The sequence below is a fragment of the Onychostoma macrolepis genome, chromosome 04, assembly GCF_012432095.1.
Source record: "Onychostoma macrolepis isolate SWU-2019 chromosome 04, ASM1243209v1, whole genome shotgun sequence".
Taxonomy (NCBI): Eukaryota; Metazoa; Chordata; class Actinopteri; order Cypriniformes; family Cyprinidae; genus Onychostoma; species Onychostoma macrolepis.
This window is the reverse complement of record NC_081158.1, coordinates 7,012,153-7,039,220: the sequence shown is the minus strand read 5'-3', so window position 1 is coordinate 7,039,220 and position 27,068 is coordinate 7,012,153. Positions and strand designations below refer to the sequence as shown.

Genomic DNA, 27,068 nt, shown 5'->3' with positions numbered 1-27,068 from the left:
TTTCAATCAAAAAGCCTTGGACAAACTATGCAAAAAAAAAAAGCTATTCATTGTTTTCCCTCAAAGCATAAAAAAACACCTGATGCCGATACAGACGTGCATGTTCGGAAGTGGAAAAGCGCGAAAAGTTTTTTAAAATTAAATGCTGTGCACACCACCAACTGAAATGAGGTTGCGTGCACTCAAAGCGAACACCGCAATGACGTCATATTTGCAGTGCGCACCCAAGTGAACGTGTCGAATTTAAATCAGTCTTTACAGACGAGCTGCGACTGGTCAACCTTCTTTTGTTCAATGGTGGGTTATAAACCAATGTAAAATGTACAGACTGCCACTCAAGTACTTTCCACCATGACTTTATTTTTTGTATTTTTTTTCCAGTCTCTTGAAAATCACTCTACATTCTCTCACAGTTTTCATGAAGCAAGTCCATATGAAAGCAATTTTACTTTATCTTTCATCATTGTCTTCTTGTAAGAGAAAATAATGGTTCTGTTAAACACAGATGCAATGAGCAATACATGGAGGAGTTGCAGTTATTTACACCAGTTTGGGTTAATTAAAAAAAACAATCTTAAACACTGTGATTTAACACCAGCAGTGCTATTTTATAAACCTGTTAAAATAACACCAACACTGTGTATTTTGTGTTTCAGGGTGTAGACCTGAATTAATTTGAGTACACAACAAAATCAATCACTGTTATATTTTCAATCAAAATTGATTTTGGGTCAAGCTTAGACTGACTGATGTGTTTACATGACGACTTTTCAGGTTACTAATTTATTATTTGGGTAAACATAGCTAGTGATGGCACACTTCTCTCTAGTTATAACATGATGCAGAAGGTTTTTCCTGTGTGAAAATGATTCCATAGAGACATCTAAAACTCTAAAACTAAATCTTTCCAGAAGTGCATCTTCACATGTTGATTAAGGTTTACTTTACGTCCAAAACTCTTTCCACACCGATCACATGTGAACGGCTTCTCTCCGGTGTGAACGACCATGTGAAGCTTAAGGTCTCCTTTTCGTGAGAAGCTCTTTCCACACTGTTGACATGTGTAGGGTTTCTCTCCGGTGTGAATTCTCATGTGGGAATCAAGAGATTGTTTATATCCAAAACTCTTCTCACACTGAGAGCATGTGTAAGGCTTCTCTCCAGTGTGAACTCTCATGTGAGTCTTGAAGCTTACTTTATTACTGAAAATCTTTCCACACTGCTGACATACATAGCTGTTCTCTCCAAAGTGACTCTTCCTGTGAGCATTTAGGGTGTCTTTATGTGTGAAACTCTTTCCACACTGATCACATGTGAATGGCTTTTCTCCAGTGTGGATTCTCAAGTGTTTTATGAGGCTCCACTTTTGAGTGAAAATTTTTCCACACTGTTGGCAGATGAAAGGCTTCTCTCCAGTATGAATTCTCATGTGGTTTATGAGGTGCCCGCTTTGACTGAAGCTCTTTCCACACTGTTGGCAGGTAAAAGGTTTCTCTCCAGTGTGGATTCTCATATGGTTCATAAGGTTCCCTTTGTGACTGAAGCTCTTTTCACACTGTTGGCAGGTGAAAGGCTTTTCTCCAGTATGAATTCTCATGTGGGCCTTAAGTGATTGTTTATGTATAAAACTCTTTCCACACTGATGGCAGGTGTTAGATTTGGTCTTCTGGGCTCTTTTTCGTGAGGAAGTCTTTGTGGTCTTTATGGGTTTTTTTCCAGTTAAAAAACTACCAAGTTCCTTCTCTTCCATTTCATTCAATTCTTGACTCTCCTCTTTCAGTGACATCAGGTCTACAGTGGGAAAAAAATTAAATACTGTCACTTTTTACAATGTTAACATGTAACTTAAAATTGTACTATACTTTACTTTAAAAAAAAAAAAAAAAAACCTTCTGGGAAATCATGGCCATTTCCATGTACTGCTGTTTACTTTGTTGTAAGGGAAACCGGTAAATGTACCTTAAAGGGAATTAATTATTATATTTTGAATATAAAGACAGAAAAATTGGGTGTCATTCACTAATAATTGCATAGATTGTTTCGTATTTGTACGCACAGGTGAACTTCTCACGAAAAATGTATTTGTTCTGAACATTGGCCGCGTTAGTTTGCATAAAACACAAACATAAGAACAATGTTAAGAACTTTTTTTCCCCTTCAAAATTACCTTTTGGCGGAAACAAGCTTCCATACTCGCCGGATCCTCAAGCAATGCCAAGCGTGTCATTCTCACCAGTTCTCACAAAATCTCCTTAGACCCAGCGTACAGACCTCTCATTAGCCAGCTGTACATGCAGGTATATCTGCGTTTTTCAGAGAAAACTGACAGCTGAAGCTATGATGCAGCTTTTTTCACTGTATAAGATGGAATGTATTTAAAGTGAAACTAAATTGTATTACTTTATATAATTTATATATGGATTAGGGCTGGGTTTTGACACAAATTTCACAATTCGATTCGATTCTCATTCACAAGCTTGCGATTCGATTACGATTCAATTCAATATCGATTATTTTGGATATATAATCAGGTACCGAATCAAATTTTCTCATGGAAAGAAAGTCTCTCAACTAATGCTGTAAAATATACATGAGAGTCAGTTGGTATATAATATTGAAGTTTAAAATGGACTGATTTGTTAAAATTATACTTGAAGCTTTTAATGTAAAAGTTACAATTACATAATATTTCTACTTCAATTCGTTTTTTAAATATAAACCTAGTGGCTGTCATAAAAACTGGATTTATTCAAATATAAATTAAACATTGAAGAACAGTCAAATGTATAATGAATATGTTATATGGTGCATAAATTTAGCAAAATGCCCCTCTACAGAGTTTATTTTTCTGACTAATGAGTTTATGGTCACCGAATATGTTTTTCTAAGGTTAATGTGACGTTATACTGACGTCTTTGCGTGGCCGAAACACTGATTGAACGATTACATGAGACAGGATATGGATTGTAAAGTTGTACTCTTTCTTTTAACTTACCTTCAGATGTTTAGTCATGTTTATTTTGTGCTGAAACTGGTATTAATGTGGAGGAGATGATTAGTTCACGTGCGCCTCGTGCTGCCGCATGTGTTGAACTGAGGCGCTCCAGCGATCTGTCATTCCACATTAAACAGCACCAAAATGGCATTTGAAATATGAGACTTTGTTTCATATTAAAAGTACCAAAGCACAATGCTTATTGTGATATATTGGATGGGAAGTGCCCTTCGTCCATTAACTGAAAACAGGCTAGAATAATCAATTCTTGGGATTTAAGAATCGATATCGTTGCGTAAAATGAGAATCGATTAATATCGAGATATCAATATTTTTTTACCCAGCCCTAATATGGATTATATAATACAATAAATGCAACATACTAATTATAGTCATATTAAGATGAAATTTTTTTTGAAGGTTTCAGTTGTTCATTTTCCATAAATTTAGAATAAATTTCATTATGAGATTTTTGGTGAATCGTGCTTAGTTCTTAAAAATCGTTCATACGCACAATTTCACACACAAATTTGTGCGTCGCATGCTACTGAATGAGACCCACATTTTTCCGGCTGATCAAATGAATTGGTCAGCGGTCAACTGAACTGCCGTAATGATCAACTCTGCAACAGCTTTTAAAATCCAAAAGTATAGTGAACACACTATTTATTAGCATGGTAACAAGATTAGCAGTTTAAGACATTAACTTGTAAGCAAAAAACACAAGACGCTTCCCTTCTCTATTAATACGTACAAGACTTTATTGGACATACAGTATCTAAAGACTTGTCTCCTCATGAGGGTAGAGGAGCAGCAGATATGTAGTAAGCTTGTAAACGCACTGAAAGAATGGTCAAAGAACACAAAAAGAAAGCAAAACATGTTTTTGTCATGAGTTTTTGAACTCGGCTGTTAGACAACAGAAACAGTAAAATATACCAATGAAAACAGTTTTATTGAGAATTTAGCTTCATCAAAGAGAGAGACAAACTAATGTACATTTAGCATTTTCAGAAGAGCTGCCCTGTCATGCAAAAATCTAAACATGTTTGTGTTAGTAAATTGCTCAGTGCAAAGAAAGAGAAGTAATGGGAACCGGTTTTCACCCAAAATATCTTAAATTGTGTTCCGAAGACGAATTAAGCTTTTACGGGTTTGGAGCGACATGGGGTAAAGTGATTAATGACAAAATTTTCATTTTGGGGTGGAGTAACCCTTTAAGAAAAAAGATAAGAATATTCTTAAGAATATTTTGTACTCCCAAAAATTCTTCTTAACTTGTTTCTTAAGTTAGAACATAAGAAGAAAATGGCAGTTAAGAAGAAATTTCTTCTTATCCCTTTAGAAGGCACTCACTGAAATACCTGGAAATTCAAAATTTCAACCATGGAGTGTTATTGGGGTTATTACAAGACTTTTAAACTTTTGTGACTTCAAATCATTAAGTTGTATAAATCAGTTGAAAATCAAGGTCAATGAAGTTACCATATATGATTCCCTACCAGTCTATGGACATTTTTCCAAAAAGCATGTGTGTGTGTAAAATAAAATAAACATACTGTATATAAAATACAAATTAAAAACATAACACATAGAATTTTCATTTAGTTTTCGTTCAGCATTGAGGCACAGGTGGACCTTACAGACCCTGCAGACCACGTTTGACCTCAAAACGTTCCCCTTCCTGCTGCAGTACTTGCTGGTCTGGCGGTTGGTGTAGACAGGGGCATGGAACAAGGACATGTCAAACCGCACAAAAGCATCTGGGGTGTGGCTGCAGTGTCTCCGGACAGGCATGGAGACATCAACAGAGGTGCTGGGCGCATGGAAATGATGAGCTCCTTCAGGGGCGAGACATAACTGGCCTCTGGCCGCTGCAACTCCTCTGTATTGGATCATATCAATATCACCATTGACAGTGTTACAACCCAGAAACAGATCACCACATATCCAAATCAGAAGCCTTGGATGAACAAGGAAGTGCGACTCCTGTTGAAGTCACGCAACACTGCCTTCAGATCAGGAGATGCACAAGCCTACAGCACATCCAGAGCAAACCTGAAGAGGGGCATCAAAAGGCCAAGCACTGCTACAAGCTAAAGATAGAGGGACACTTTTCCAACTCTGACCCTCGGCGCATGTGGCAGGGCATTCAGGCCATCAGTGACTACAAACCCACCCACTCCACCCCGCAGCCACTGATGTCAACTTCCTGAACGAGCTAAATTACTTTTATGCTCGCTTTGAAAGAGACAACAGAGAAACTGCCACCAAGCTCAATCCCTCAGATGACCACCCACCAATCATACTCTCCTCCACAGATGTCTGCAAGGAACTGAACCGGATCAGCGCGCACAAGGCTGCTGGACCAGACAACATCCCTGGTCGTGTTCTCAGGGCATGTGCGGAGCAGCTCGCTGGGGTTTTACAGACATTTTCAACCTGTCTCTTGCCCAAGCAGCCGTACCAACATGCTTTAAATGCACTTCCATTGTGCCAGTGCCAAAACACTCTAGTCCGAGGTGCCCTAATGACTACCGCCCTGTAGCACTCACACCCATCGTCATGAAGTGCTTTGAGCGGCTGGTCCTGGAACACCTAAAAGACTCTCTACCATCCACATTGGACTCACACCAGTTTGCCTACCGTAGCAATAGGAGCACAGAGGACGCAGTTTCCATGGCACTGCACTCTGTGCTCACTCACCTGGACAATAAGAACACTTATGCACGTATGCTGTTTGTTGACTTCAGCTCAGCATTCAACACTGTCATCCCAACCAAGTTAATAGCCAAACTTGGAGACCTGGGCATCAATACCTCAATGTGTAACTGGATTTTGGACTTCCTGACCAACAGACCCCAGAATGTTCGATCAGGATTCACCTGCTCCACATCCATCACACTTAACACTGGTGTACCACAGGGCTGTGTGCTAAGCCCGTTTCTCTACTCCCTCTTCACCTCTGACTGCAAGCCTGTGTATGGATCTAATTCCATCGTCAAGTTTGCAGACGACACCACGGTGATTGGCCTCATCAGTAACAACGATGAGACTGCCTATAGGGAGGAGATCCAGCACCTGGCCACATGGTGCACTGAAAATAACCTGCTCCTCAACACCACCAAAACGAAGGAGCTCATCGTGGACTTCAGGAAGGAGTCAAGAGGCACACACGACACCATCCACATCAATGGAATGGCTGTTGAGCGTGTCTCCAGTTTCAAGTTCCTGGGGATCCACATCTCGGCGGACATGTTGTGGAAAACCAACACCTCCAGCCTGGTCAAGAAGGCTCACCAGCGCCTCTTCTTTCTGAGGACACTGAGGAAGAATCAGCTCTCCTCAGCTATCCTGGTGAACTTCTATCGCTGCGCAATAGAAAGCATCCTGACCAACTGTGTCACAGTATGGTATGGGAGCTGCTCTGTTGCGGAGCGCAAGGCACTGCAGCGGGTGGTGAAAACTGCCCAGCGCATCACAGGGACTCCACTACCTGCCATTGAACACATCCAGAGGAAACGCTGTCTGCATCGAGCTCGCAGCATCCTTAAGGACTCCTCTCACCCAGCCCACAGACTGTTTTCTCTCCTGCCCTCCGGCAGGCGTTTCAGGTGCCTCCGGACCAGGACCAGCAGACTAAAGAACAGTTTCTTCCCCAGAGCTGTCTCTTTACTGAACTCTAACCCCCGTTGATCCACTTCCTCATATATTATTAACTCTTCTCTCCTACCTCACATCTGCCTTATTTGCACTACTGAATGTAAATTTTATTACAGTAACAACTGTTTACTTTTGTATCTTGCACTACCATACCTAAATTGGACTATGCTCATTTGCACTGCCGACTGTTGTTACATTATCAATGCTTACATTAATATTTTGTACAGTTAATCACTTCCACTGCACTTTTACACCTTGTTTATAGTAATAGTCATCTGTATATATATTATATTGATAGTACATATCACCTGTAAATTCTGCCTATAGTAATAGCCATCTGTATATTTATTCACTATACACATTCACCTGTAAATTCTGTATATTTATTCACTATACATATTCACCTGTAAATTCTGTATATTTATTCACTATACATATTCACCTGTAAATTCTGTACATTTATTCACTATACATATTCACCTGTAAATTCTGTATATTTATTCACTATACATATTCACCTGTAAATTCTGTTTATATTAATAACCATCTTTCTATATATATTTATACATATACTCAGTACATATCCTTGTCCTGCACTTATTCAACCATTGTATATACTGCACTTGCTACTATTGCACTTCTGGTTAGACCTAAACTGCATTTCGTTGCCCTGTACCTGTACTTGTGTAATGACAATAAAGTTGAATCTAATCTAATCTAATCTAATCTACAGAGTTTATTTTTCTGACTAATGAGTTTATGGTCACCGAATATGTTTTTCTAAGGTTAATGTGACGTTATGTGACATTGTTTATAAGACGTTATACTGACGTCTTTGCGTGGCGGAAACACTGATTGAACGATTACATGAGACAGGATATGGATTGTAAAGTTGTACTCTTTCTTTTAACTTACCTTCAGATGTTTAGTCATGTTTATTTTGTGCTGAAACTGGTATTAATGTGGAGGAGATGATTAGTTCACGTGCGCCTCGTGCTGCCGCATGTGTTGAACTGAGGCGCTCCAGCGATCTGTCATTCCACATTAAACAGCACCAAAATGGCATTTGAAATATGAGACTTTGTTTCATATTAAAAGTACCAAAGCACAATGCTTATTGTGATATATTGGATGGGAAGTGCCCTTCGTCCATTAACTGAAAACAGGCTAGAATAATCAATTCTTGGGATTTAAGAATCGATATCGTTGCGTAAAAATGAGAATCGATTAATATCGAGATATCAATATTTTTTTACCCAGCCCTAATATGGATTATATAATACAATAAATGCAACATACTAATTATAGTCATATTAAGATGAAATTTTTTTTGAAGGTTTCAGTTGTTCATTTTTCCATAAATTTAGAATAAATTTCATTATGAGATTTTTGGTGAATCGTGCTTAGTTCTTAAAAATCGTTCATACGCACAATTTCACACACAAATTTGTGCGTACGCATGCTTACTGAATGAGACCCACATTTTTTCCGGCTGATCAAATGAATTGGTCAGCGGTCAACTGAACTGCCGTAATGATCAACTCTGCAACAGCTTTTAAAATCCAAAAGTATAGTGAAAACACTATTTATTAGCATGGTAACAAGATTAGCAGTTTAAGACATTAACTTGTAAGCAAAAAACACAAGACGCTTCCCTTCTCTATTAATACGTACAAGACTTTATTGGACATACAGTATCTAAAGACTTGTCTCCTCATGAGGGTAGAGGAGCAGCAGATATGTAGTAAGCTTGTAAACGCACTGAAAGAATGGTCAAAGAACACAAAAAGAAAGCAAAACATGTTTTTGTCATGAGTTTTTTAACTCGGCTGTTAGACAACAGAAACAGTAAAATATACCAATGAAAACAGTTTTATTGAGAATTTAGCTTCATCAAAAGAGAGAGACAAACTAATGTACATTTAGCATTTTCAGAAGAGCTGCCCTGTCATGCAAAAATCTAAACATGTTTGTGTTAGTAAATTGCTCAGTGCAAAGAAAGAGAAGTAATGGGAACCGGTTTTCACCCAAAATATCTTAAATTGTGTTCCGAAGACGAATTAAGCTTTTACGGGTTTGGAACGACATGGGGGTAAAGTGATTAATGACAAAATTTTCATTTTGGGGTGGAGTAACCCTTTAAGAAAAAAGATAAGAATATTCTTAAGAATATTTTGTACTCCCAAAAATTCTTCTTAACTTGTTTCTTAAGTTAGAACATAAGAAGAAAATGGCAGTTAAGAAGAAATTTCTTCTTATCCCTTTAGAAGGCACTCACTGAAATACCTGGAAATTCAAAATTTCAACCATGGAGTGTTATTGGGGGTTATTACAAGACTTTTAAACTTTTGTGACTTCAAATCATTAAGTTGTATAAATCAGTTGAAAATCAAGGTCAATGAAGTTACCATATATGATTCCCTACCAGTCTATGGACATTTTTTCCAAAAAGCATGTGTGTGTGTAAAATAAAATAAACATACTGTATATAAAATACAAATTAAAAACATAACACATAGAATTTTCATTTAGTTTTCGTTCAGCATTGAGGCACAGGTGGACCTTACAGACCCTGCAGACCACGTTTGACCTCAAAACGTTCCCCTTCCTGCTGCAGTACTTGCTGGTCTGGCGGTTGGTGTAGACAGGGGCATGGAACAAGGACATGTCAAACCGCACAAAAGCATCTGGGGTGTGGCTGCAGTGTCCCCGGACAGGCATGGGGACATCAACAGAGGTGCTGGGGGCGCATGGAAATGATGAGCTCCTTCAGGGGCGAGACATAACTGGCCTCTGGCCGCTGCAACTCCAGAAGTCCTTTAACAACAGGCCATCCACAGCAAGAGCCTTGATGTCGCACCTATACACAATCCAGACAATGCTGGCTTCCCCTTCTTTGTGGGCCCCTTGGCTTGTGGTGCTGGCTGGGCTTCGTCATCCTCCTCTTCATTTTCGTTGTTGTAGTCCTCAAGCTCCTCCACTGCAGGCCGCACACACTTCCTCTTGGCAGAGGGGCCCATGTCACTCAGGCATGGAGTATCCAGGTTGTGGGATGAAGTCGGGGTCTGCCACATCGTCTTCCTCCTCGTAAAAGCCCTCATCGTCACTGATGGCAGGGTCAGCTGGCACAACAGCAGTCGACCTCTTTCCATAGAAGAGCTGAGAAGACAGCTGCAAAAGAAAAGTACGTTTTTGAGTCAATATCAACCCCACTTTGAGTTTTGTGAAGGAAAACATTAACAGTGAAGTGCAGATCTACTGAAAACAAAGTACTGGTGTTATCCACTTATTTTAGCAGTAATGAGGCTCACAGTAAAAATAAACACCAATATATGTCTTTTAAGTATAATAAAAACTGTTATAAGGTCATAGAACTGAACAAAATTACACATTTCCCTATTTTTGGCTTGATCATTTTAATAAACAGTTTAAGTTCCCTACTGGATCACTGTATAACGTTATACGAACCTGTGGCAACATTCAATGCACTGAATTGCTATTGTCCTATGTTACAATGCGTTATTAAAAAAAACAAATAAAATCCCTAAGTATGGCTTACTAGATGCATCGGGCATACGTCTAAAAATGGTCGCTTGCGCTAGTTTTAACTGGTTTTCATGCCACAACGTTCACTAATTCCTAGACATCCTACGCAAACAACATCCATCTCAACATTTAACAACTATTCAACCATATAATGTGCGAGTTTCATTCACTTACCATTGTTCTTTTCGCTGCTATTAATGTTTTTGTCGGAGTAGGTAGGAGCGTAGATCCGTCCTTCTGTAATTCCAGAATGACGCTGAAGTTTGAAAGGCAACTCCTGATTGGTCAGATGCCATGGTGTGACTATCTGTGACGTAGCCCGATATCCGTTGATGGGCTGGGAGAAATCCATGTGCTTATACGAGCTTACAGAGAGGCATGTAAATGCCATTGTGAATGGTCGATTAAGTTACCAAATATGGTTCTTTGCCTGATAAAGGGTTAAGAATGATTTGTGAATCCGGCCCCTGGTTAACCTTTTGCTTATATTTGGAAAATTTCATATAGCTACACAAATAAAATTGTGCAAATAATAAACCTAAGTTTATTGGCGCTACTTTTAAATGTCTTGCTACACTGCAGTATAAATAATAAAATGATTCTCACATTCCAGTTAATGTTCTGTGATTTCTTTATTCATCTTGCAATTGTTCCTTTGTTTTATGTCTGAGTTTATGCAGTTTAATTTTGCTTCTATAAATTAGCCTAATCTGTCAGTGCTGACGTCCAAACACGATGCCACATATTACTGTTTCCATATAGCGCTACAATTCATTTTAATTAATATTCTATCTGATTAATCTTACTGATACAATAGCATATACTGAATCTGAACACTTAACCAAAAATTGTTTTCACAAGAAAAGGCACCCATTTCATAGGGCACCAATGAAATCAATCAATTGTTCAATTAAATAGCTCAGCTATAAATTTTGAAGATGACCACACAATGGTGTCACATGAAAGACTCTTTTGCTAGCATTTGCAAGCAATGGATCCAAAACTATATGACGAAATTCTGAAATGCAAAACTCAAGGTGTTCCGTTTGGCAATAACAAAAGAGCAGTAAGCAAACTACTCTAAAAGTAGCTGCTTTTCCATTACCCTTCAAATTGCGTAACTTAAAATTGCGAATTGAAAATACGCCTAATGGAAACACGGCAATTTTGCAAAAGCTCCCATTTCGCAACAAGGAATATTATTTTGCAAAACTGCAATGGAAACTCTCCACGCTGCTTCTGTAAAGATACACGCCTCCTTCGAATAAATCTAGCCAAAATCTGTCAAAATCCCACAAAAATCAGTTGCCATGACTTGTCACGAGAGGAAAAAAGTCGACATTTATAAAATATCGCCAAAGCTTTACGCAAATCTGTAATGGAAATGCAGATGAATAAACATGAGCACTGCACGTTTCAAAATAAAAACGCGGTGTGGGTGTTTTTATATCACTGTATTTCTGAAGCAAACCGACTCTTCAGAAAATTTTGGATGTCATTATCAGACATTACATGCAAGATGAAATGAAAAAGCAGCGTTTGTGAGCGGAGCTCTGCTTTGTGTACAGAGTTACCTGGGAAACCTATATTTCTCCCTCTCTAAGCACCTCCTGCTGGCAGAGAATGAATTTGAATATATGCGCCGCCACAAATAGAGTTTTAGTCTGTGGGAATCACTGACACCTATTTCTTCAATTAGGCCTTCAGAATGTAATTGCAGTTTACTTGTTTAAAATGTATTAACAAAACTAAAGACAAAAGTGCAGATTTAAAGGATGAGAAGGGAGTGGTATACTGCAAAATCAATATAGACCATCTTAAGCTTAAAGAAGACACACCCCGGATAGCCCACAGAATTACCCACGAAGAACCACCACTTAAAAGACCACATACAGAAATGGCAAGTTAAACTGGACCATGCTCTTCACCCACAAGGTGTCAAGGTTATAAATGCATATCTGTCACTGAAGGTGAGGCAGCACAATTTGATTTGTGTTGTCGGTACATACTGAAGCCGTTACATGTTTTAGTTGGCAAGGTTTAGATCGTCATTTTTTTGTGTTTCAGTTGGACCCAGCAAACTATGAGATCATAGTGGGCATTGTAAATGCGTGACACCACTGGTTTCTAGTTGCAAGTATTTGTGGTAGACAGCAGTTTCCCTTGAGTTTTCCCTGTGTACTAATGCTGCCTTCACGTGCTATTGGAATTAGCGTAAATACAAGTTTCCTAATCAGAAATTGGACGTGAGCGGCCTCTCAAGTCGTATTTACTACTGGGAAATTCAGAAATAATTTTGATAGCAGAGTTTCCGAGTTGGGCGGGTCATAAACTTTAAACATGATGGAGGGAACAACCATTGCTGCTGTCAATGCTGTTCTCACAACAACTACATCCCTTTGTCTTGTCGCTAAAGTAGTGTATTTATAGGCTAGATATGAACGTTCATGCAAACCATATTGTGTTGTTTTATAAGCAGTGAAATAAGCATGTATTTGACCGAAATTCCAGAATTGTCAGCGAACTGCATGTATAGCGCGGTGAATGTTTATATGATTGTCAACCAATGGGATGCTACATTTTATTCTTTCCGACATTACGAGCTTGTCATATTTAAGTGCTTTAATCACGATTTCATAAGTGGGAAATAGGAAATTTCCGATAGCACGTGAAGGCAGCATATTATATTCCTGTGTACTAATTGTGTTGTCTGGATATTTTGTGTGTATTATCTAGGTTATAACCCATCCAAAACATAAAAAAAATTCTGCTCAACTTACTTGGAGACAACAAGGTATTTTTCATGCACCACAATCATATGTAGTGTTATTGGGAAATTATGTATGATTGATTTTTTTTTTATTAGAGAAAAGTGTGTTTTGGTTTCACACTGCAGAGAATATTCTCCAAAATACCGTCATTAACTTTTCCAATGCACCTCAAGATATAACAAGATTCAGAACCGAGATTGCTTCAACTCTACTCTGCCAATCTGGTATGGCTTTGTAAACTCAAGAATGTGCATCACTTTCTAGTTTTGAAAACTTTAAAATGATTTAATCATACCCTTTGCATTGTCCCATACCTCACAGATGACCTAAGTGACCTGTGCCACTTCTGTGGCGAGACAGAGACATTTGATGACTATGTGGCTGTTCTTTGGGTAATTAATGTTAATTATGAATGAACCAGCAGCAATGTTGACTATTGTTTTAAAACAGTTTTTGTTACTTTTTACATATTTCCTGTGATGGCTGTTGGCGATGTTTCCAGTTGACTTGTAGTAATCCTCTGAGGATTGCCTACACAAGTGCTTCTCTTGTAATAAAATCACATTCAATTATGAAGCCTTTGTTTCGGGAGTTTTTTCCCCCTGTAATTTTTACTGTGGGTAAATTCTTGTTAACTCTCAGTTTCTAAACATAAGCATTGTCTTTTAATGACATGTAAAATACGACATTAAAAACACCCCCGTGATGGTAATTGTGGTCAAAATATGCCTGCCAGAGGCTTATCCTTAATATCAGATTCAGACAGAGCTTTATTACACAAAAGCAATTTTTAAGCTTCCAGTGTGCACATATAAATGAGTAAGTATGGACCATTTCAACGGATATTCGGCTGTTTAAGGAAGTGACATCTTTGTTCCTCGGACGTTTCCGGTTAATGTTCGAGCGCATTCAAAACAAGGGCGGCAGGCGCTTGATACACAGTAGGATTGCGATAATTTATTTAATCCTGCTGTTTAAATTGACAAAATTAAAATTGAGATCCTTGTTGCTCAGTGGTTGGGTGCTCCCTCTGGGCTGGAACTAACATTCATTTATAAATAATCGGAAATTAAAGGGTTTAGATTTCCGAGAAATGCGCCTGGATTGCAGCAGTGAAGCGAGAAGCAGAATAGCAACTAGCAGCTCTAGGATATACAGCGAACATTTCCATTCAGGTAAGGAAATATTGTTCCCCCAGCCCCATTTGAATTTCTTTACGTTAACTCTTCAAGTATGATGCAGCATTGTGTTTCCATCAGTTTACATATGCGCCTAGCGTTTTGATTTTGTGAAAAGGCCAAGCTTTTATTTCCGTTATATTGCAAGCGTTATGAGGGCTATAATTAAATATGAGTTGTCCAACTATCTTGTCAGCAGATAAATGCAGTGCGTAACACATTATAGAAATGTATACTGTAAACTTGAATGTTGTATAGTGTAACAGTTAACTGCAGTAGTTTACAAAAGGTAACGGTAAAAAAAAAAATCATCACTTATTAAGCTCGTCTAATGTATTAAACAATAGCATTATTTTTTAAATATTGTGCATTAAATTAAATAATTGTTTTTTTACTTTTGTCTTTAGGAAAGCCATCATCTGTAATGTCACTGAGTGCTACAGGAAGGACAGCCAAACCACATGTGACTATATGAACACCCAGATGTGTTTGAGAACTTGAGGATGAAATGCAATGTAGTACTTAAAGCTGCTCATGGCCAGATACTGACTGCTGCTTTTGATATTGATCACATATTAATAAATTTGGTGAAAACTGTTGAAAGTGAGAGGATGTCTTTTGTTTATATGCAGCACTGGTCAAAAAAGTCACTATACATTACTATTAGATTTATTACAATTAGACACTAGATTTTTAATGTTTTTAAAAGACGTCTCTTATGCTCATCAAGCCTCCATTTTATTTGATCAAAAATACAGACAAAAACAGTAATATTGTGAAATATTACATTTTAAAATATTCTTTATATTTATTTCTGTGATGCAAAGCTGAATTTTCATCAGCCTTTACTCGTCTTGTCACGTGATGCTTTATACAGAATTGATTGATTGAATCCTGGCAGGGATTTTCAAAATATAGAAATCTTTCCTAACAGTATGTTCTTACTGTCACTTTTTTTAATCAATTTAAAATCCTTGCTGAATACATGTATTAGTATTCTTTCAAAAAATAAATAAATAAAAAATACTGACCCCAAACTTTTGAACAGTAGTGCATGTTGTTACAAAATATTTATATTTTAAATAAATGCTGTTCTTTTATTCTTCAAAGAATCCTAAAATATTAAGCAGCACAATTGTTTCCAACTGTCCGGGATCTGGACTCTTTGTTGTTTGTTTTCCCGCTGTTCTTCCTGAGTTTCCTTATTTGGGTATTTTCCTGTTCTTGTTAAAGTAATTTGATTACTCCTCACCTGATTCTGTTCTCCCTGATTACTTCCTGTGTGTTTATAAGTCCTGAGTCCTCCCTGAGTCTTTGTCCGTTCACTCGTCTATTTCCGTGGTGTTACTGTTAATAAACGAAGTATTTACCTACCTCGAGTCTCCTGCATCCTTCCCGCACCACAACCGCGACACCAACACTGATAATCAGCATATTAGAATGATTTCTGAAGGATCATGTGACACGGATAATTATGCTGTAAATTCAGATTTGATCACAGAAATAAATTATATTTTAAAGCACATTAAAATAGAAAACTATTATTTTAAATTGTAATAATATTTCAAAATATGACACTCTTTGTCTGTATTTTTGATCAATTAAATGCAGGCTTGATGAGCATTGGAGACTTCTTTCAAAAAGTTTCTTCCCTCAGGCAATCCATCTCATGAACACCTGACAATAATTGTGGAACATACCCTTATTTATCTAACACACATACTTAGTCGACATTTCAATTGCACATAATATACCTGTATATATAACTGTCTATTGTTATATACCCGTACATGCAATTGTCAATTTGTATATTGTAATTCCTTATTTACTTATTCTTCTTTTTATTATCTCGAAACTAATCTAACAAAACTAATTCCTCGTATGTGTAAACATACCTGGCAATAAAGCTCATTCTGATTCGGAAAAACTTTGAAAATAGTAATAGTGCCCACACTTTTGACCAGTACTACTGTATGTGTTTACAGTAAATGTACATAAAAAAAAAATGTATACCCACATATATACTGTATTTAGTGTGTGTGCATTTATTAATCTGCATGTAGGCTATATTTTTATCTTTTTAAAAAAAATTATAATAAAAAAGGTGTATGCAAAACACGGTAGCCAGCATTGAATTGCATTCATCTTATTTGTGACATGATGGCTGATAGAGCATTCAAATTCTTTCTCGCACTGTTCCACAGCAACAAACTTAACCAAACTAAGCACACATTTTAAAACGAATGAAATCAGTAATAATGTAGTGATTAGTTTATTAGCATTCGTATAGCGTTGTAATATACATGCATGTTCTGTAAAGCTGCAGTGAAACTATATGTATTGTGAAAAGCGCTATACAAATAAATATGGAAAAGAATATTTGCATGGATATACAGACTGACCCAGCAATGCAAGTGAAATGTCAACTAATCAGCTCCCCGGACATCTTGGCAACAAACCATGATAAGTACGTAAGTGACACTGTTTGTCTAGCTTCAGTTTAACCAAACATAAGACTGATGTCATCCATTGTACGAACAAATGATCCCAAACTTTCCGCTATGGAGTTAATTGTAAGCATCCAGACTGCGATACATTTACCGCCATCTCTCGCATCGGTCAGAGCCGCTTTGAGCTGTCTGGAAGACTACTTTTAATGCTCTTTGTAGGTTTGCGCCTCAGTCATATTTAGGGTCTTCCAATCACCGTTTATTTTTTTATTTTTTTAAATACCTTAAATGTTACGTTTTCGCTAGACTTAAATAGTACGCGCTTGTTTTGACAGATCTGAGATTTAAAAATGGCGCTACCGGAAATGCTTCAGGACCAGATATGCGCAGTAGGGTTACAACGCCTTTGTTATTGTTTACATCCTTGAAATGGTCTATAAGACAGAATAGCCAAAGCTGTAAACATTACGTTGAAATTGGTAAGAAATTGGAAAAATAAGTGGAATTAAATTTCAAGTTGTAAAACATCTCAAAATTATTTCCTAGTTTCGGAGAAAAGACAGTATTTTGAACCTTTTGACTAACCGTTCATCCAGCTGTGCTTCTAGCGCACGTCAGTTCTGATCGTACGTATGGTAACTAGGCAACTACGCAAGAATTGTTATAAAGGGAAACAAAATCGGCTGCTGATATTTTAGTAAAGATCAAATGAGTGAGTTCAGCTTTGAGAATGAAAACCAACCTGTTTGTTCCTCAGTATCTTCATGTTTGACTCTGAATGCTTCTTCAATCTTCACGTCTTCGCTCTCCTCTTTAATAAACACCATCTTTGTTTGCTCCTCAGTATCTTCATGTTTGACTCTGAATGCTTCTTCAATCTTCATGTCTTCACTCTCCTCTTTAATAAACACCATCTTTATAATAGTTTGTCACGTGGATCTCAGCTGATTCAGCAGGAGTTTTTTCTCTGAGTCTGGACACTTTTTTCCTGTTTAAGATGAGAATAATTAACAAAGAAAAATAAAGCGTCTCAATCAGCTCCCTGGTTCAGTAGTCAGCACACTGTTAAGGGAGTCAGTCAGAGTGAGAGTTATTGGCCTTAAAAGGACATTAAAACATTCAAACTAGTGCTACAAATAAATTAATTAAAGAAACCCTTCATTTTTAGGCATTTATTATTTACAGTTAGTATTGGTTTGTAGATTGCATTTAATATATTTCACTTTAATGAAACATTTGCAGCTGGTTTGTAAAATTTGTCAACAAGTTGTTTTGAGCAGCAGTGTCTTGTTGGCGCGCGGAGATTCGAGTCACTGAATCGTTTGGAGAATCATTTTGGTTCGACTGAGGAAAGTTTGGAAAAGCTCCGTTTCTCCATCGTCTCTTCATCAGTGACTGAATTCATCTTTATTATCGACGGATTCACGAGATGTGCAGCGAAATGAGACGCACCTTTTCTGTTCCTCGTGAGTGGATGCAAAACAACTAATTCCTTTTACAGTTATTGTGAAAATAACAAGATAGACTGAACCCTTTAAATGCTTAAAAACACAAACCTGTCTTCATCCGAAACACAAGAGATGCAGGAGCGCAGCCCTATGACGTCATGCCACCAAACCAAAATAAAAGTCCCGTTTACACGCTGCTCTCTAAAATCACTAACGTGCAGAGAAAATTACACTCAAATAATAACAGACGAGAACATTGTTTATTTCTTGGTAAAACTGATATTTAAATGTTGCCCAGTCCGTGTGCTGAAAATGGGTCATTCTACAGAAACGTCCACTTTTGGTATGGCAAGATGTCTTAAAATGCATTTCTTTTATAACATTTAAACTTAGACCACATTATTAGGTTATCTTTTGACTTTATGAATACATATAAATGACAGCTTAATTATTATTTTATTTTTTTTAGCTATTTTGTGCAATTATTTCAAGACCACACGCATCTTTCTTTTTTTTTGTCACTGGTGTTACCACATTTAGCAATATTAAAAGTTATGAAATATTTCAAAAACAAAAAAAAATGTAGTCAGAGTTACAGAAGAATAATGAATGCAAGAAATAAGGAGATTGTTTTATTTAATGTGACAGACAAAAAGAGTAGAGTAACACAGCACAGGAACACCAGTGACATACATTAGACCTGATATACTGATCGTCACTGGTGTTATCCATAAGGAAGGTATTTGATCACTCAAATTGATGTGAGGTTTGATCAGAAGACATTCAAGCTCTATCAGTCAATTGAGAACCTGATCCTCTCAGCCACAACGTCAGGTGGATGGTCTGAGATTCTGAGAATGTCACCGCTCACTTCAGCACAGACAATGATGCTTTATGCATGCAAAACCAACTGAATGTATTACCTGAGTTGATGAAGAAGCAGCAAACAGCTATGATGCAAGATGTAATTGATGAAATCAAAGGCCTTGGACAAGCTAGTCGACTCTACAGTGAAGTTTGCAAACTTATTCACCTCTTTCTTGTAATCCCTCCATCTTCTGCATCGGCTGAGAGGTCATTCTCAAGTTTGAGGAGACTAAAAACATACCTGCGATCCACTACCAAAGCAGAGAGGCTGAATAGCATTGCTATCCTCCACACACACACCATGATCATAGTTCAGGCATTGATCTTAGAAATGTGGGCAATATTTTCATACTCAAAAACAGCAAAAGGAAAGAAACGTTTGGTATTTTCTGAAGCATTAACTTAAAAATGAAATCTCTGAAGCTCATTGTTTTTAGGGAGAAGCAGTATTAACATTAAATAAAGTCATCTGTCACACAGAAGCCAATGGCACATGTCGCCATACTTAGTGGCACATCTGGTCTTCATTTGCATTTGCCAGTGGATCAGTTTCCTACTGATAGGCCAGCAATGAACTTTTCACAAAGCGACTGACTCTCCTCGGCTGGTGATCCTCTTTCCTCACGTAGAGAGCGACCGGCTCTCCTCGGCTGGTGATCCACTTTCCTCACGTGAGAGCGACCGGCTCTCCTCGGCTGGTGATCCACTTTCCTCACGCAGAGAGCGACCGGCTCTCCTCGGCTGGTGATCCTCTTTCCTCACGCAGAGAGACCGGCCAAGGAGAGCCGGTCGCTCTCTGCGTGAGGAAAGAGGATCACCAGCTGAGGAGAGTCAGTCGCTTTACCAAACGAGGAGAGCCGGTCACTCTCTGCGTGAGGAAAGTGAGTTGCCTGCTGAGAAGAGCCACTTGCCTGCTGCATGAGAAAAGTGCATTGCTGGCCTATCAGTGGGAAACTCTGTGGCTACTGGCAATAGTAATGCAACATTGCTAAATTACTTGATTTGATAAATAATGAGCATAAATATTATTATATTTTGCATGATTTTAACATAAATCTCTTAAAAATGAAATTTGATACCCCTACTGCAGATTTCCTAAATATTCTGAATTCTAGTTATTATTTTCCTCTTATTCATAAACCTACAAGAGTTAAAGAAAATTCAGCAACTTTAATTGATAACATTAACAAATTCTCTAGGTTAAGGAATTAAATCTGGTGTTTTACGTTCAGACTTGTCTGATTTTCCTATATTTCACTATTCTGAAATTAAGGTTAACGGTTAAACTTTTAAAAGAAATTCAGGAAAAGAGAATTATGAGTAAGTCAAATATTTTTAAATTTAAAGATTTGATTTCTAGTTCCTCTTGGGATGATCTGTATAAGGAATATGATGCTGACAGAGCATATCAACATTTTATGACTGTTATTAGTTCCAGTTTTCATAAATGTTTTCCAATCAGTAGTTCTGTGAAGAAATTCAGTCAGGACTTTAATAAGTCTTGGTTTACAGTTAGTTTATGGAAAATGTTGAAGACAAAAAACAAACTTTATAGAAAATATATTTGAAATCCCACTCCCCTCACCTATGGTATTTTAAAATCTTACAGAAATAAATAACCATTCTATTAGATCAGCAAAAAAGCAATATTTTGGTTAAAAATTTAAGAAATGTTTAAATGATATTAAATCTACATGGAAAGTAATAAATCAGTTGCTGCAAAGAGAAAAGACTAACTCGGAATTACCTTTAGACTTTGTGGATGGCGAAAATTCTTTTAATGATCCATTCGATACAGCTCAAAAATTTAATGAATTTTTTGTTAATGTTGGTCATAAATTATCTAATAATATCCCTACTGGTAATGGTGTACCCCTGGATTATATATCAGGAAACTTTCCTATTATCTCTTTTTTTAAGCCACCTGAAATTCAGGAAATAAGTGAAATTATTGACAAATTTAAATTATCTTCAGCTGGTCATGATAATATTTCTGTATGTATTGTTAAACAGGTGAAATGTTCAATATTGCAGCCATTTGTTCACATTTTCTCTTTCTTTGAAAACAGGCATTGTACCAGACGATTTAAAAATAGCTAAAATTGTTCCTCTGTTTAAAGCAGATGATCCGCAATGTTTCAACAACTATAGACCTATATCTATTTTGCCCTGTTTTTCAAAAATTTTAGAAAAAAAAAAAAAAGTATATAAACGGATTCTTTCTCACTTGGACTCAAATTCTATTCTTTATAAAGCACCAATATGGATTTTGAAAAAACCATTCTACTTATATGGCTTTGCTTTACCTGATTGACAAGGTTACCCTTGCACTGGAAAATCAAGAATTTGCTTGTAGTATTTTTTTAGATTTGTCAAAAGCTTTTGATACAGTAAATCGTTACATTTTATTTGATAAGTTGTACAAATATGGTTTTCATGATTTTACATTTAATGGTTGATGAATTATATTTTTAATAGAAGACAGTTTGTTTGTTATAAGGGATGCTATTCTAGTAAAGCAAGCCTATTCTGTGGGGTTCCTCAGGGGTCCATATTGGACCATTAATATTTTTTATTTATATAAATGATCTATCGAATGTTTCAAATATTCTTACTCCAGTAATGTTTGCTGACGATACAACCTTAATTTTTGTTCTTCAGAAGCATTTTGTTAGGATTACAACCCGATCAAACAAATATACTTCATCTGTTTCTTTATTTCATAAACTTCAGGTTCTTACCATTTATGATATTAATACTTTTCAAATGTGTTTTTATGTATAAGATATTCAAGTGAGGGTAACATTCCAGAGCAATTTAGAATGTATTTTAAAGTAAATTCACAGGTTCATAGTTAAATAACTATGTTGACAAGTTAAATAACTCGTCAATCTTCAAATTTTCATTTTCCTAAAGTTCTCATTTGTAGAGGTCAGTACTTGATAAGATTTAGGGGTATTATATTATGGAATGATTTATCTCATCTAGCAAAAAAAAAAAAAAAATTCCTCTTTAATATGTTATAAAAGAATAAAGGATCATTTAAATGCTGTTTTGTATTTGTATTTTATGTATTATAGATGGTTTGTTTTGAGTAAATTATGTTTTCTCTTTTTGTATGTTGTAATTAATTTGTATTTATATATTTGTTTTTGTAATAGTTTTTGTGTACTTTTATGAGTGTGTGTTTTTCATTGTTTAGGTAGAGGCTTTAAATAAGCCCTTTGGGTTTTCTGCCTCTCCCTGCACAGTATATGAATTGTATTATTCATTTTTTTTTTAATAAGTGGAATTAAACCTGGTATTGCCCAAAGCAAACACTGGGACACTGCGGATTCTTTACTGCTTAATAAAATTAATTTCAAGAATATTTCTTTGCTTTATGTTATCATTGCATTTGCTGTGGCACATAATATTAAGTTTAAAATTATATTGATAGTTCAAATTTTATATGAAATTTTGCCCCACCACTTTTGGAGTAGTGGTGCCACCCCTGGTGTGCAATGAGTTCTGACTGAAAAATACATCGGCGATGACCTACAGCCAGCGAGAGATACAGGGCAGCAGAAAGTTCGGGGAGGACTTTATTATTATTATTATTTTAACAAAGCCAGCCATTTACAAACAACGTGCCTACATTTCTGCATTAGAATATACAGAACAGGTAGGCTACATGAAGAAGGGGCTAGAGTTTTTCCTGTAAATAATATTCTTCTATAAGGACAAGAGATTTATTAATTTTTTTTCTTTTTCCATCACTTTGAGGGCTTTTATAGGCTGTAAGAAATAAACTCACAAAATGCACAACACGTTGGTTTCACTTTCAAGTAGGCTACTTGTGTATATATATATATATATATATATATATATATATATATATATATATATATATATATATACATATATATATATACACACATATATATATATATACACATATATATATATATACACATATATATATATATATATATATATATATATATATATATATATATATACACATATATATATATATACACATATATATATATATACACATATATATATATAACAATTTCCCAGCAGAAGTATGTTTGTTAACAAGTCATCTTTGTTAATTATTGTGTGTTCGGGGAGGACTTCTAGACCATAATATCAGCATGATCTTGTGTTATTACCTTATCACTTCTCGGGTGCATTTGGCTGTAGTTTGCGGAGCAGACAGAGTTGTTAGCGATTCTTCCTATTGTGAAGTCATGCAGTGTGAACACAGCAGTGACTGAATGCTACCCCAGATAGTCACGCAGTGTGAAAACGGTGATCCGATGACTTTGAAAATCGTGCAGTGTGAACTCGGCATTATTGGCACACCAGCAGCCATCCACAAATGTAGCAGCTTTAATGTGACACTGGATAACAGCTCTGTACTGCCGTCTATACAAGCTCATAACCTTTGTTTGATATTTGATGTTCATTTGACATTGGAGATTCACATTAGGAGTGTTACTAAATCAGCATTTTATCATCTCAGAAATATAGCTAGGATTTGACCTTTCCTTTCTACACCTGATACTGAAGGGCTCATCCATGCTTTTAATCACTTCAAGAATTGATTACTGCAATTCTCTCTACATTGGTTTACCAGCAAAATCTATCAAATGGCTACAATATATTGTAATTCTGTAATTTGCACTGGCTTCCAGTTCAATCGTGTTTTGAGTTTAAAACACTTTAACTTATAAAGCTGTGCATGAATTGGCTCCTCCTTATGTTTGTCGTCCTCTCCACTCTGCTGATTCTCTTCTTCATCAGCCCACTCCAGATTAACAACTATGGGACAAAGAGCCTTCTCTCGTGCTGCTCCGAGGTTATGGAATGCACCCTCTGAATTAATATTTGGAGACACTGTTCGTGGACCACTAAAAATTTTGCAAGAGCAAATTCTTTCTTCGGGTTATTTGTCGTCATCTGCTAATGTTTTGGATTGTGTCAGTGTATTTTGTAAGAAGTTGCATACCATGTGGGAGTTAGCGAGAAGCTCGCTCAGTGCAAAATCAAATCAAAACAAAACTTGTCATGATCAAAAGGCAGTGATGGGTTCATTTCATACTGGAGACAAGGTACTCCTTCTACTGCCAATACCAGGATCAGCACTTCAAGCTAGATTCACAGGCCCTTATGTGGTCCAAGATCTTCATTTGTCTGGATCTGCCCAAGCTGATATCATAAAGCTTATTGATAAATACCCAAGCTTATTTAATGATTTTCTCACTACTACCCATGTCATTGAGCATGACATAGACATTGGTGCACATTTACATCAAACAAAATGCCTATTGTGCAGTAGATTTTAGGATTCAAGGTCAATGTGTTAAAAAACTGAAAGATTCTGTTGCAGGAGAGTTAGTTTGTGTTAAAATTGAATTAAATCATTTTGATGATTTTTTTTTTTTCCAAAATCAAAATAAATCTTAATTTCCAACACTTAATCCAGCAAAAATTATTGAAACAGAAAAAGGTCAAATGACATACAAATAATGTAACTTAAAATCCTGTCTGAAAAACTCCAACTTACCAGAAGATAGACCACAGTGTCACAAAGTAGGCTAGGTTAGGACAAGCTCTTCTCTGCTTCTGTTATATGAAACTAAAAGATAATGTCTGTTATAAAATGTGTGTAGGTGATCTACTACTTAATACTTGGCCACAATAAATAAGATTATCGACCAAAATACTAGATAAATAGAAAATTAAAATTAGAGAAATTACTTACCCTTGCTGGGGATGATGTTGACTGAAGATTCTTGCAATACATTTTCTTTTACACTGTTGATGAGAACAGAAAAGTTGCTACAGTTACACATTTGTCTTTACCTGGAGAAGTGGTAGGTAATGTTTTTATTTTATTTTATTTTTTTAAAGTACACAAGTAATTTAAGGTACTAAACTGATGAAATTATGTAGTGAAGAGGCTGTACCTGATCTTGTGATGGCCGATGTTACTGGCTGGTGAGCAGGATGATAATGTTACTGAAATAGGTGAGAATGATGGCACTGGATGACAAGTAGTGAGAAGAGGAGACACAGGGCACCTGGTTTGGCTGCAATGAGTGAAAAATAGCAGGCTGACAGAATGTTCACTCTATCCAATATTTTATCTTGCCTCAAGATCTAAAGGACCCTGATAATTTACCATCATGCAACAGCAGGACCACATCTGATTGACTGTGCCTGCTAAAGTGAGAGGAACAGGGGAATCCCAAATGTGGTACTCTTTTACACGTCTAATTACACGTTCAACAAGGATCCGGAGTCTGGCAATCGCCTGGGTTCTCTCAGTTTCCTCTCTGCTAAACTGGTCACTGTGCTTGAAAGGGGGGGATGATTAATTTTGCCCTAACATCCTCCAACAGCTTTCCAACGAGGAAGCCCTTATCTGCCATCACCTCATCACCTGGCTCCAGTAAATCCAAGATTCCTGACTGCCTTGTCAACTCCTTGTCAGAGATAGAGCCAGTGAATAATTTTGACGCAAATGTGATTGCACCACAGGGTGTCACTCCAATTAATGCTTTGAAGGTGGTATGGCTCTAGTAGGTTGAGAATGTTTCAGAGTGGAGGGTAATTGCCTCTGGGCACTCATATCTGAACACTGTGCAGTCAATAATGACCCTCACATTTGGGCAGTACTGCTGAAATTTCACAGGCATCGTCCGTCTCACCTGCTCCCAGGTCATCCAGATTTGAACTGATCCCAACACAAGGTATAAGTAGTTGGACCATGTTATTGTAATGCGACTCACTGTAGAAGTGTTCACTTGAAATATCTCAGCCAAAACTATCTCTCTAAGACCGACAGCGACTCGCAAGCAAAACATGAAAAACTCAATGAGCTGCATCTTGCGCTGGGGGCTTGGCTTCACAACCTCTTTCTCTACAGTTGAAGTTCCAATCCTCTTGGCTTTGGACCAGTACACAATCTTGGATGCAGAGGGCTCAATAGATCTCCAGAAAACAAGAGAGATGTTTTTGTTTGAGAACCTCGTGAAATACCTGAAGTCTTCATCAGACACACACCATCTATCCAGCAAAGCTCGAGAGATGGTAAGGCTCGACACCAGTTCCTCCAGCTCCTTTATTTTTTCCAGTGCCTCATCAAGAGCACCTAATTAAAAAGAAACAAAATAATCAATTTGGTAAATAATTATTACAGGTTTATGCAATTATACTTCATTTAATAGTTATAACAATCACTGTAAATTCTTTATTCACCCCGATATTCTCACATGCCATTATTATCAAGAACCAATGAGCTAATCCACAGAGAGCAGTATAAACAGGGGCTGACAAGAGTAAAAATTAAGTTATAACTGGGTTTAAATCGTGTTGTTGGTTCGCAATCCGCAGCACACCGCGCAAATAATTATACAGCACATTCACCTTACAAACATGCTACATTGTTAGCTTAACTGTGCTCATAATTTTATATATATATATATATATATATATATATATATATATATATATATATATATATATATATATATATATATATATTTATTTATATAATTATGAGCACAGTTATGAGCACATCTCTCCCTCCATCTATATATCTCTATCTATATATCTATATCTATATATCTATCTCTATATCTCATCGTACATTTTATATCATTTCTATTTAATTAACAATCTTTGTCGACTCTGGGCTATTCGTAGTTATTGTATTAGCTAACAACATGCTACACTCACCCGGAAGAGGGCGGCTGTTGTAAATCATGCTCCTGCACCGGCAGCGCCGTAGCAACACTCTCCATTTCAACATCTGCTTCCTCCTGCTCACCACAGACACCTCTTTTTGCCATCCGTGTCTGGCGTGATTTCACGTCTCCCCAGTCGTTCCATGAAAACCTGGAAGGCACAGCCTGCGGTGTAAGAAATTTACGCCCGGACTGTGGATGGACGCGGACTTCATCCTCCGTGAAGTGCATAGCACACACACAACAGTGCTACCCTTCCTCACTGTAAATGCCGCCCCCTCATCTCTTCGTATAGCCCAAATCCAAGGCTTTTTCATCATTGGGAAAGCTATGAAACGATAAATACGGTTGTTTCTTCTTCGAGTTGAAACACAAAAAGGTACACTACAAGATTGATTACTTTTAGTC

General features: G+C 36.9%; 2 protein-coding genes across 3 annotated transcripts; both read right to left on the bottom strand.

The window, feature by feature from the left end:
• On the bottom strand, positions 1–18,211 carry LOC131538602 (gastrula zinc finger protein XlCGF8.2DB-like). Its single transcript, XM_058772530.1, has 3 exons — positions 18,160–18,211; positions 17,346–17,591; positions 1–1,791 (listed from the first exon to the last, which is right to left on the bottom strand). Exons 2-3 carry the CDS (start codon positions 17,515–17,517, stop codon positions 884–886), a joined length of 1,080 nt encoding a protein of 359 aa, XP_058628513.1. The 5' UTR covers positions 17,518–17,591; positions 18,160–18,211; the 3' UTR covers positions 1–883.
• Positions 18,203–27,068, bottom strand: LOC131538615 (uncharacterized). 2 transcript variants are annotated; one of them, XM_058772554.1, is made up of 6 exons: positions 26,653–27,068; positions 25,954–26,065; positions 24,879–25,001; positions 24,674–24,726; positions 24,476–24,547; positions 18,203–19,269 (listed from the first exon to the last, which is right to left on the bottom strand). In XM_058772554.1, exons 1-5 carry the CDS (start codon positions 26,723–26,725, stop codon positions 24,507–24,509), a joined length of 402 nt encoding a protein of 133 aa, XP_058628537.1. In that variant the 5' UTR covers positions 26,726–27,068; the 3' UTR covers positions 18,203–19,269; positions 24,476–24,506. The 2 variants fall into 2 exon arrangements, with proteins under 2 accessions (XP_058628537.1, XP_058628536.1); XM_058772553.1 differs by lacking the exons at positions 18,203–19,269; positions 24,476–24,547 and having other exon boundaries at positions 24,651–26,065.

What these genes read in the sequence shown, in the direction of transcription:
- LOC131538602 (XM_058772530.1), bottom strand. Translation starts at nt 17,517, where the DNA reads ATGGTGTTTATTAAAGAGGAGAGTGAAGACATGAAGATTGAAGAAGCA. An exon ending in AGATACTGAGGAACAAACAG is followed by an intron (nt 1,792 to 17,345) that starts GTTGGTTTTCAT and finishes TTCCCACTGTAG; the next exon opens with ACCTGATGTCACTGAAAGAG.
- LOC131538615 (XM_058772553.1), bottom strand. Translation starts at nt 26,725, where the DNA reads ATGTTGAAATGGAGAGTGTTGCTACGGCGCTGCCGGTGCAGGAGCATG. An exon ending in CAACAGCCGCCCTCTTCCGG is followed by an intron (nt 26,066 to 26,652) that starts GTGAGTGTAGCA and finishes CTTTTTAATTAG; the next exon opens with GTGCTCTTGATGAGGCACTG.